The following is a 12,497-nucleotide window of genomic DNA, read 5'->3' as shown; positions in this document are numbered from 1 at the left end:
GGAAACAATAGGCACATGGGGTGCACCAGGAAACAAGTACAGTTCTTATAAAGGCATTCTATAAAATGAGGTATGTTTTTACAAGTAAACATTTGTTTTCCTAAGAAAAAAAATTGTTTGATTGTCATCTGAATTTAATGTTACTTTTCAGAAAGGATAAGTATAGATTATAGAGCCCAACCTTCATTTGGCTGACAGCTGTAGTATTTGCTAAAGGCTTTATCTTTGGGAATGTCTGGATACAGATATTTCAGTGGGTTTTCAGGAACATTGTCTGCCAAAATAACTTTATAATCCCGCAAAATGTCAGCAAATGGCAGTGCAGTTAAACGACCTTTATTATAGGGTTCCACTGAATGGAACCTTACTTCTCCTGTAAAAACACAAAGGCAAATAGATCAATAGTCATAATCAGCTACACATTTCACCTGTCATTAGTGGTTTAGGGTGCCTAGAATTTTACACTTTTAAACTGCACTTACCAGTTTCTGACTGGTCCACCCAGGTAAAGGTGATTCCTCCCAGGTTGCTTTCACTAAACCTTAATAAAAATGTTCCAGGCATTTTGTCCTTGAGCAAAATTCGTTCTTTCTCCTTGCTCACAAATCCCATTATATACCTGCAAGTTTAACCGAAAATCATGTTTTACTTACAGGGTAACTACAGCATCCATTCTGTGGCATTCATTTGTCCAACTTTTATATAGAAGTGCCAATCAAGGTAAAAGGTTGGTTTTATAGGGCCCACTGCTATAGACTTCACAAAGGCTCCACATAAAGTTAGTGGGAGTTTTATTTGCACAGGAACACAGCCCTGGGCCCACCATAGTGTGGAGCATGACAAAATTTATCATATTACTTGCCTGTAAACTAACTGAGTCCATAAAGGAGAAATCTAAAATCCACTTTGAATAGTTTCAATAGATTTTTCTTCATGCTACAAATAATTGCAAAAAATATGGCAAACTTGGAGATTTTTAAGCCTTTGGAAATTCTTTTCTGTAATGCTGAATGTAGACTTAATAAAGAAAATGGACAAATGAGATAAGCATGTTAAATTAATCAACAGTTGACAGTATATTGCTCACCCATCAATCCAAAGAGGAAGAATGTGTTTTTTAATTAGGTCCAGTATTGCTTCGAGCCATACCCAAAAGGTAAATGACTTTCCGGGTAAATGTTCCTATTGGTAAAATGAACAAACAATAAAAAGATAATTTCAACTGGATCTTTAACACAATATCAATGCTGCATGTACCTGTCAGTTTCAAAGGAATAGTTCAAGTTTCTATTTATGTCAAAATGGTAGAGAAATGTATTCAAATCAGCAATTCAAATCTTACATTCTTGTGTAAAAACAAACTAGCTATCTAGATGATTTGCTTTTCAAGATTTTTAGAGAAAGTGCTTCACTTTATGCTCTTTCTTTAGAATAATTCACGTCTATATCATTTCTTCATCACTATGAAACTACAGTTTGAGAGCACAGCACACAGCTATTTCCTTCCAAGAATCTTCAGATATTACAAATATATTTTAAATAATGCATCTTTAATATAAATGTATTGGATTTACTTTCCATACTCAGTATTTTTGTCAGATTCTGCCTAAAGTATTTAGATATATTGACTTCCAGTAAATCAGTTCTTAAAGTATCTTTCTTTTAGTTCACAAATGAACATTTGGAATAATTTAACTTTTAAAAAAACATTTAGGGTATGGCTCCCATAAGTGATTATGTTTTCTTAAGTCAGTTGTAAGCTACTTAGAATGGTCAAAGAACATTCAGACAAAACTACTGACTAATGGTCAAGCCATTAATGTTCTGGAAATGACCTGAATGTGCCAACTTAAACTGCATCACCATTAAAATGTCTTTTATTTAAAAAAAAAAAAGTTTAGTTTCAACAACTTCAGGACAGGTCATTTTGTGGAGTAAATGTTGACCAACTGTGGTTTAGGGCATGAATGCCTCCCAGCCAGATTTAACCATTAGGGTCCTTGTTAGTTCTTTCCATTAAGTAGAATTTTAGAATTAATTTAAGTGTGCTAGGCCTGGAAATCTTGACACAGGGCAGCTCAGGATGGGGCCAGTCCTGATCTCATAAATGACAAGTGGGAGGATTGTCAGTGATGTCAATGGGGCAGAATTAGGCCCACATGCAGGCACTCAAAGGAAAAAGAACATTCTAATTTTTTTTCACAATCATACCTTGCAGAACTTTGCCCAGGACAGTTGATAATCATTGTAACTAACTTGTTGCCCTAAAATTTAAAAAGAAATATGAGTCCATTTGTCTGAAGTGCCTGAAATAAGTTAATCTGTGATATTTTAATATAAAAGCATTTACATTGTCATGACATTTAACAGAATAACATCTCTACAATTAGAGTTTCTCTACAGGTGGACCTGCAATTTAAACATTACATCAATGCTTTGTAGCAATTTGGAACTTTTGTTCTCTATCACTTTACACACAGTTTCACTTTTTATCTGAGTTTGCTGCTCAGGGGCTTTGCTCTAACTGGAACTTTTCTGTTCAAAGTTCTAATAAGAAAAATCTTTTATGATACATACATTCCTACCTGTAAATGCTGGTAGAAAATAAATACCTAGCACCTGTAGAGTAACATCACTTCACATGTAGTTATAGTCATATAAAACATATTGTTTTAAATCTTTCATGTCTAAATAAGGAGTGCTGATTCTCCTGTGAAATAAAACCAACCTCATCCTAACTTTTTTTTTCTTCTAGTTACCCAGATGACTGAGGAGGGAGATCTTGTCTAGACAAAGAATGGCACCAGAAAATTGCACCAAGTACCAGACATTCATCCAGTTACTAGCTAGATCACTTGAAAGGTTTGGGGTGGAGGTTAGAGCTGGGAGGGGAAATCTTTTAGTCTGCCAATCTTGCAGTAGGAGGACCTAGGTATAGGCACAACCATGGGGGGGGGGGGGGAGGGAGGAATGCAAACATGTCCTTCCCTCAGTTGTTTTCTATTGTACTCATGATTCCCCTTGTTGTGGCAGCAGGTCTTTTGCATTCTAACGCTTGGTCTCACCCCCCAAATTTTATTAATTTGGTTGCAGCTCTGGAATCCAGCCCTGGAAGAGGCTGACTACATGCACATTGGGTATGCACAACTACACCGCTCTTCAGCCTGCACCACCATCATGCTCTAGTCTGGAAGTCCCCTCCTCCTCTACAGCAAGCCACCAAGCAAAGTGGTTTCATTCCTCTAGGAAAATTACCCTCCCCTCCCCTCCCAATCCTTCTGAGAAGTAGCTTTCCCCAAATCATTAGCAGCTACCTTAATCCTCTTTTGCTGCACCCCAGAAGTATCCTCCCCACTTCAGCCTGCCCCAAAACTAAAATCCAGCTATAGGAACCCCCTGTGGTCTGTCAACATCTTTTCTGCCCTCCCTTCATCAAAAAGTGAAATCACTCCAATCAATACTTCCTGACTGACATTAGAAAGAACAGCCTTTCCACCTCTTAACCACAGATAACTCTCTGTTGAGGCCTTCTCAAAAGCCTGAAAGCCCCTTCTAAAGGACAGGTGGGTTGAAATCATCCTGCTGCTGGAAGCTTATTATGACTTAACTATATACACCCACTTCCTGTCCATACAGGAGCTCCCTTCTCCATCATCAGCTGAGCAGGAGTGATTCCTCTTTGCCTTCAGGAAATATAACCCAGAAGAAAAAAGGTATTTTTTTTAAAAGACCAAGACTGCCCTTTCATTTCATAATAGGTTCTTTAATAAAGCTTACCAGTTTGTTGCAACAATGATACCCTTTTGCTTACAGTCTGAAAGTTCACAAGCTGAGACAGCTTTTGTCATGAGTAAGGTGAAACATAGCTTTTTACTTCAAAATATTAACAGACAATTGGCATTGCTGCGCTGAGTGCTGGAGGTGGTTGTGTTACTGAAAAGTGGCATCACCAGCACGAGAGCACAAAGGGAAAGAATGCAAACTCTGTGTTTACAAATTGATTTAGAACTACTGAACAATGTGGGAGCAGGTTTGGAGGTAGAAAAGGAGGATATTTTAGACACAAATTCTGACCTCTAACCTGCAAGTGGGAAGAGTTTGGCCTGTCATGTTTAATATTTAGAAGTAAATGGAAATTGAATAACTTTCATAGTTTTATGGTTCTTACCAACAAGTTTCTCTGCCAACATATTGAGCTGCTCAGAATTGAGTCCACGACCAACATAAGATGAAAACTGCCAGCTCAATACTTCCAAGAGCTGACTCACTGAGATAGCAGGAGGATTGCTAAAGAAAGCCAGGTTCTGCAATAGAATTAATGCTTTGTTTATGCATTGCGAGCCATACTTAAAAACATTAGAAGCACCACACTGCAAAAAGGAAGTCAGATGCACCTTAGCAGCATTTTCTTCTGAGACTATCAATAACTATTGAAAGCTGACCAATAAGAGCAGGTGTTCTCAGAAGGCAATTTCCATCTGGAGTAAACAACTACAGTGTGCCAACTCTATTAACTAAACCATTAGACACCCTGTATAGCAAGATGTTGTTAAATTCTTTTTATGGACTGGTTAATGTCAGGGTTTTTTTTAATTTGAATCCTTTAATCTAGAACAGACTAATGACCATACTCAAAAGACTTATGTTAAGAGTTTTGCTTGGGTTAAAATGGATAGCTAGGTGGATTGTCACTTGGCCTGTTAATTCTTCTTGGCATTTTGACACTTGCTTTCTTGCATTCTCTCTCCTCACAACATCTACAGGCAACTGCTAATCCCTAACTGAAAAACTAGAGGAGTTTCTCATTTAGAACTACTATTAGGGCTATTCCACAATCTAGAAGAAGTCACACTGGCAGAGGTAATTGATGTGACTAAATTAGCAATCTGTACTGAACCTCTCCCAGACTGTGAAGTAATAATCCTTCCCCTGAAGTTGGGGTTACTAGCAGGTGGTACCAGTCCACTTACTAATGTTCTAACTTAATAAAAGCACTAACTCCTGTGAAATAAGTGTGGAAAACTGTATTTAATACAGTACAGAAACATGTATCCAATTTAACAGACTATGTTGAAGATGAGTTATGTATTACAATGAATTATTAATCTGAATAATGGTATATCTTTTACATATAACATGTAAATATACATTAATCACAGCCATGGATAATTTTATAAGTGAAGTTGATACTTGTGAATGGTATAGGTTGACAGGATTTAGTACAATGCAATCATCTAAAGTGTTTCATATACTCGCAAATTAGGAACAGAGCAAGAAGCAGGAGTACAAGACTTCCAAGTACAGCCATTCAATTTGCCCCAGTCCTGTTGCAGAGAAACCCTGTCAAGAGAGGGAACGGGCTTGTAGATTTAATTACCCTTTCAATCATTGGTCTCTCTCCCAGGACTACCAACAAGGTGCTCATGTTTAATGTCAGTTGAGAACGTTGGCTCTGTGATGTTGAGATGTGTCTACTAAGAACTATGTACAGTGCCTACCACAGTGGGGTCCTGCTCCATGCTTGGGGCTATGATAATACAAATAAATAATAAATAGATCTGAAGCTGCCCATTAGTCATTTCACATAGGCCAAAACCCAGCAGTCAAATGGTAACAGTTTTCATTTAATACAGACCTATCTGACATTTGAACTAACAATCTGGAGGTAAAAAAGGCACCATATCCCTATTCAATCCTCTACATAAATGTAATCATATTATTATAAATGTGATTACAGCTAATTTGTAGTATATAATGTGTATGCAGACAAAAAGGCCAGTTTTACTAGAAGTATCAGATCTGGGAAAAAATCTTTCTGTTTTGACACATTTGTTTTGACAAATGGATAAATGGGAACTTGAAATATAAATAAATTAATATTTGGGATTGGAAGACCTACCTGAGGATCCTTTGACAACAAGTTGTACCAAATAATAGAAGCCCAAGCATTAGGTAATTGACTGACATTGGAAATCATCACTACAGGCAACGAGCTAGTCTGGTGAAAAAGATTTGAATGTTAGAATGTTGCACAGGAGGCAAACATTGGGGAATGCGTTTGTCTTCTAGCACAGTTTAAAAAATATTAGCATCCTAGTTTTGTAGTATTAGAAACTGCAGCAGTCTCAATATCACCTCCTCTACTGGCATATTTCTGGAGGCAGAGATCTGCTGGGGTCCTGTTGCTGGTTAACTGTTGCTGGTTGGTCTGTATCCCAGGGGATGGGCCCCCAAAGCGAATGTTCAGGATTTCAGGTGCTGACTCTCAAGGCTCAGCTATCTGTGCTGGACTCCACACTGACCCATGTGGCTGGCTATGGCTTAGGGGCTGCCTTAGTAGCTGTATGAAAGAGCTGCACAAAAAGCGCAGCTGTCAACAGCCAGACATCTGTCTGGCAGGAAGGGGATCTATGGTATCCCTAGCACTGCTGGAAACCTTTAGGGTTCATGTCAGCCACACTAGGATTTCCACAAGTGGTGAATCTGCAGTCATGTATATCCTGGGCCCCTAAAACTTTCTCTTGCCATATCACATCATTCTCAAAACAGCATGCTGTGCTGCTCCTCAGAGCATCCCAATCTTGCTTTTATTGAACTCGATGGGAATTTTGTCACTGAATTCATTGGAGGCAGGACTGGGTACTAAATACTTTGTTTAGCAAAACATCGAGTGAAGTGTGCGTAGCCAATTAGAGTTAAAAACAGAATAAGTGTTTCTTAACAGGAGGACTCAAAAGTTACTGTAAAACTATGTACATCTTCTATCCAAGAATTCTCAAACCCTTGTTATTAACAGATTTTAATTTGGTTTGAGGACAAATAATTTCTTACTCTCCCCACACAAAAACAGTGAAAACACTCACTTCCAAATCTATAGTCAGGCCATACAGGGAGACCTGTGTTTCAAAGCTGATGGAGTGCAGCTCTTCAGTTACTATCTGAGGGCCCTGAGGGAGCAAACAGGATAGAAAACTGTGAACAAAGCTGGCATTTAAAACTGTTTTTGGCAGCTTGACTATAACCAAACCTTGCAGAGAACGTAACATTGAAAGAAAATATGCCCATTGGCGATATAAGCAGAGCCACTGGAAAATCGTGGATGTTAATAAATAAATAAAAAAGCAGAGCCCCTGACCTTAAACTCTGTCCAAAACTGAAGAAGCTAAGAAAATATTGTTAAAAGAACCTTTTAAATGTATTATTGCCTTTTTAAAGATGAATTATAAAAGGAACAAAAGGAACTGTGCTTTTTGCATGATAAAGGTGGCCTCAAACATTTTTAAAAAAAAACTTCTTTTGTGATTGACAATTTTAATGTAAAACAGATTCTTATTTCCCAGAGGACTCTGTCCATCTTTAGAGAACTGGGAACACAACATCCCAGGAGGGATTAACTTGCGCAGCAGCACAATTAGCTTTCCTGCTGCCCAACAAGTCCTCCATGTGTAGGGCTAGATTGTGCAAATTGCCAAAGACCTGCATGGGGGCCCTCCTGCATCAGTAGCAGCACAGGAAGAGATAGTGTTTCAGACATAAACTCTCCCATGGCTGCTCAATGCACATGGGTTATGTGTGCATGCATTGCTCTATACTATCCATAGGGATGGTGTATCTTGCTTTCTAGTGTGCTGGACCTGCTCTGTTGGGGGAAGGAGAGCTGGGCCAGAAACCTGCCTCCTTTTCAATCCTTTCCAGTTGATTTGTTCTCTGGAGAGGTTAAGGTCAAGTCCCTGCTTATAGAGAGTATTTATAATTATCTTGGCACAGACCACGTGAGGAAAGTCTCTTTCCATGCCTTTGCTTTCCCTTGCACATGCCTGCAAGAGCAGATCACAATCTAGCACAGTTGGGAGCTGCAGCTCAGGTTTTCACCTCCTATCAGGTCAAAGTTCCCCTCCTGAAACTACCAAATCCTGCCATTCCTAATATAATGCTCAATAATAAAAGGACCATTTTTTTACAACCAAAAGTGAGACAAAATGCCAAATGTATGATATCAACTTTATGCATCATCAAAAGCCATGAAAGGCACAAGTTTATTGGTTTTGCAGTTCACCTTCTAAGTTAAGCTTTGATTAAAAAGTGACTTCCTGCCAGTGTGCCATAAACCATAGTTTCTCAACCTGTGGTATGCGTACCCCTGGGGGTACATGAGACACAGACAGGGGGTACGCAGCGAAAAACCCAGTGAAGAGAGGCGGGCGGCAGCCACCGGCTTCTGCGGAAGGCGGGTGGCAGCTGCCGGCTTCCTGCCCGGTCCCACCTCTTAGCTGGGAGGTAGACGGCAGCCACCTCAGTCCTGGGAAGCTGGGCGGCAACCACTGGCTTCTTGGGACACCAGGTGGCAGCCGCCAGCTTGGGTGGTAGCCGCCTATGTCCCGCCTGGTCCCAGCTCCCAGGTGGGAGCCCAGCAGCAGCCTCCTGCACCCTGTGAGCTGGGCTTACAGATAGGTGGCTGCCGCCCATGCCCTGGCTCTGAGCCGAGACAGCCTCCCATGCCCTGGCTTGAAGATGGGCAGCAGCTGCCTGCCGCCTGCCCACATCCCCGGGTCCCAGCCTGCACGGAAGCCTCCTCCGTCCTAGCTCAGAGCAGGTGGCAGTTGCCCATCTCCTGGGCTGGCAGCCAGGCAGCAGCTGCCTGCAACTTGCCCAGGTGGCAGCTCCCCTCTCCGGCTCAAAGCCCGGTGCCCAGAAAGCCAGATGCAGAACCCAGCGGTTTGCCCGGTCCTGCAGCTGGGCTCTACCTGCAGGCTTACTTGTCAATCGACAGCTATGACAGCCACAGATTTTACCAGTATAAAACTCTTAAGAGGAGTCTACACTGTGATTTGCCCCAGGCCTGCAGCCTCCTAGGGACGGCCATGAGGAGTGTTTCTATCCACTCTGGTGGGCCGCTAGTGCCTGCTCATACCTCACAAATTCCCACCTGTGTGAGGAGAACACCACGTGACCCCGCCATCAGACCATAGTGATTGGCTGGCATTGACCTTTGCTCCTATATGGAGGAAGGGGAAAAGGAAGGAGGGGAAAACAGCAGGGAGTTTTGTGATCTGCCACAGCCACACAGCACTGCAGAACTCAGAACTCTCCTGCTTTACGAGAAATACAGTCGTCCAGCAGTAAAGGGGAAAAAGATTGTATTTCTCAGAGTGGAAAATTGAGTGTTGGGGTACTTATTAAAATTTTCAGAAATTAGGGGGTACTTGCTACTTAAAAGGTTGAGAAATGCTGGCATTAACCACAGCTGCAGAGCCTTCTGATCAATAGGCTTTCATGGACACTTAACTGGAATGGAAGTTTTGCCTAGTAAAGTAAAAAACTGTCTCTGTCCTGGACCAGATTTTTAAGGTATTCAGGCACCTAAAGATGCAAATAGCTGCCTAGTGGGATTTTCAAAAGCAACTGACTTCTCTACTTTACCCCAAAGAGATTTTATTTGCCCATTCTAGCTACTACACACCTATTCCTTCTCATTTCCTCAGAACCTGGAGCCGGCAGCAGTGTGGCACAAACAACAAAGCTATAACAACCAAGCACGATACCTATGCTATCTCATTTCAGAATGAGAAGGATTAATCCTGCTCCTTTATAGAGCCTTGGCATATTTTTTCAATTGCAGTTGCAGCCTGGAACATGACAGCTGTCTCCATCTGTTAACTAAACATGATTAATTCCCAGTACAGGGCTAGAACACTGACCCTGTATGTTTTGAAGTGTAGCTCTGAAAACTGCAACCACAGACATACTTGGAGAGCGATTTCTGTGCTTGTAAAAAAGCAGAAGTTGGTAGAAGTTTGACATCTGTCACTGCATGCAGGGATCCACCGACATTTTTGCTTAAACACTCCAAACTAGCTACATAGCTCCAATAATTCTACTGAAAGTCAGAGTCTCCCCCTGCCTGCAGTGATGGGGAGTATCAAGCAGAAAAGAATTGAAGATCTGGAGGTTGCCACCAATATGCTTGTACTATCCCCTCAGAACGTGGGGGGCAGTAGCAATACAGAGAAAGCTGGTAAATTTTGTGGCATGGCCAGAAAAGCCACACAGAGGAGTCAGAACAAAAGTAGCAGACAGGCCAAATCACATGTAGCATCACTCTGTCTCTGTGCTGTTTCTTGTCCTCCGGGAGCACAAGAAGCTCTTGCTACCACTGGCTTCCCCATATGCTGGCAGCGACTCCTTCAGATGGTGGAAAAGGATGATCTGAGGGTATGAAGCTGTTCAGAGCAGCTGTAACTGCATTTGGGGTATTATACCATTTACCAAACAGACTGCTACACAAAGACAGCCTTTTTCCAGCCCCTATCTTCCATCCAGCCCATACCCCTCAGATGCTCACAATTTTATTGTGAATCTAGTAGTATTTGGTGTTTCTGTTTTGCTTATAGTCGCCGTTCCTGATCATGTCAGACTCTCCTCTTACTTTTTTTTTTTTTTTTTTTTGGGTGGTGGTTATGAATGTTGCGAATCTTCCTGCATATAGAGGATTTGGAAAATATAAACCTAAAAGGCTAACAAACCAGAAAGCAAGTAAAAAACCCCCAGACATTATTTAAAAAATAATTAGATTTTTAAAAATCTCATATCATTCTTTGGGGCCTGATTCATGAATTTTGGACACTGGGGGGTCTTCCAACAGTGGCCAATGCCAGGTGTTTCAGAGGGAATGAACAGAACAGGTAATCATCAAGTGATCCAGCCCCTGTCGCCCATTCCCAGCTTCTGGCAAACAGAGGCTAGACACTTCAGAGCATAGTTTTGCATCCCTCCCTATCCTGACTAATAGCCATCGATGGACCTATACTTCATGAATGTATCTACTTCTTTTTTGAACCCTGTTATAATGTTGGCCTCCATAACATCCTCTGCCAAAGAGTTTCACAGGTTAACTGAGCGTTGTGTGAAGAAATACTTCATTTTGTTCGTTTTAAACCTGCTGCCTATTAATTTCATTTGATGACCCTTAGGTCTTGTGTAACGGCTAATTTAGAACCCAGCGTTTTATATGTATATTTGGGATTATGTTTTCCAATGTGCATTACTTTGCATTTGTCAACACTGAATTTCATCTGCCATTTTGTTGCCCAATCACCCAGTTTTGTGAGATCACTTTATAACTCCTCACAGTCAGCTTTGGACTTAACTATCTTGAGTATCTGATCTGGAAATTTTGCCACCTTACTATTTACCCCTTTTCCCAGATCATTTATTAATATTTGAATTGTACTAATCCCAGTACAGAGGCATACAGCATCTATTACTAAATCCAAACTTAACAAGATGTGCACAGACTGAGGGCACAGCAGGGCAGTAGCATTTTACACCCACTTTGCACTCATTTACCCTGGTGGAAATTCACTTCACGATGTGCAGCGCAACAGAGAATCAGGCCCTGAGTTTCAGTTTTGCTCATCAACTTGTGAATTGTTCCAGTCAAGAATACAGGGCTAGCCATGCAAAAACGTGTCCTGCTTGGTTTTGTGCTGCAGTGCATTGTTTGTTTTTAAACCATCCATGCTGACCATTTCTTATTTTGCACATGGACTCTATTTCTAAGGCCTGGTCTACATGCAGTTTTTGTACTCGAGTAACTTTGTCTTTTAGGGATGTGATTATTTTTTTTAATTGAAACACACACATACTGGTATAACCCCAATGTGGATGCCATTAAATTGGTCTAACGGTGCTGTAGACCAGAATAGCTTTTCTTCTTCCTGGACAGAAATACTCCACACCATTTTTTTTACTGGTATAGCTGCATTCACATTAAAGGGTTATACCGCTTTAACTATACTGGCACAGTTAAAGCCATACAAATATTCATGTGTAGATTTCTGATTCAAACTGATACTTAAAAACAAAAACCTGAGGATAAATAGCAAACTTACTTGAAATACTAATTCATACTGATGTCCCTACACCAGAATTAATGGTATCTGTTCGAAAGTGTGTTTTTTAAAGAGCAAGAAAGGTGCATATTTTGAGATTATGTTAATTTTTCTTTGGGGTGTATGGGAGGAGCGTATCTTTAGACTCTTCTAGGAGGCAGTCACTCATAACATCTGTTCACTTTACAAACCTGAAGTGTATACATACGTCTCCCAAATGTCAGAGGGCATGCATACTCCACAGTGTTAGTTTGTAAATCTGAAGTGACATAATATTATCTAACCATGAGAGGGTGCACTAAAACCAGTTTCTGATAAATTCTACCAAAGCAGGACCAAATTCAATCCTGATTGAAAAAGGCACAACTCCATTGACTTAAGTATAATTATTATACCCTTATTCCAGTTGTGAATTTGGCCCTCACAGTTCATTTGCTTAATGAATTGTTCTTACTGGATTTTAAAAAAAGTTTGTGGAAATATTTCTCTTGTTCTGGGCTACTTAAAAGGTTATTTTTACAAAATGTAAACCATGGGCCCAATTTAAAGAGTATTCCTTTAAGGAGAAACCCACACATTCAAATACATATTTCCTGCTTTCTAACA

The 12,497-nt window shown here is 40.6% G+C and overlaps 1 protein-coding gene across 1 annotated transcript in view; it reads right to left on the bottom strand.

Annotated features, from left to right (window-relative positions):
- The window catches only part of STAT4 (signal transducer and activator of transcription 4), a 53,398-nt gene that overhangs the window by 3,148 nt on the left and 37,753 nt on the right, over positions 1-12,497 (bottom strand). The window contains exons 14-20 of the mRNA XM_067549002.1: positions 6,864-6,947; positions 5,900-5,998; positions 4,169-4,304; positions 2,212-2,255; positions 1,088-1,182; positions 483-619; positions 182-373 (exon numbers count right to left, since the gene is read on the bottom strand). Coding sequence (XP_067405103.1) covers positions 182-373; positions 483-619; positions 1,088-1,182; positions 2,212-2,255; positions 4,169-4,304; positions 5,900-5,998; positions 6,864-6,947 — 787 coding nt within the window. The remainder of the gene's footprint in view (positions 1-181; positions 374-482; positions 620-1,087; positions 1,183-2,211; positions 2,256-4,168; positions 4,305-5,899; positions 5,999-6,863; positions 6,948-12,497) is intronic.

The sequence above is a fragment of the Emydura macquarii genome, unplaced genomic scaffold, assembly GCF_026122565.2.
Source record: "Emydura macquarii macquarii isolate MOO-44397 ecotype Brisbane River unplaced genomic scaffold, CSIRO-AGI_Emac_v2 contig_1253, whole genome shotgun sequence".
In the NCBI taxonomy this organism is placed as follows: Eukaryota; Metazoa; Chordata; order Testudines; family Chelidae; genus Emydura; species Emydura macquarii.
This window is presented reverse-complemented; position numbering and strand designations above follow the sequence as displayed.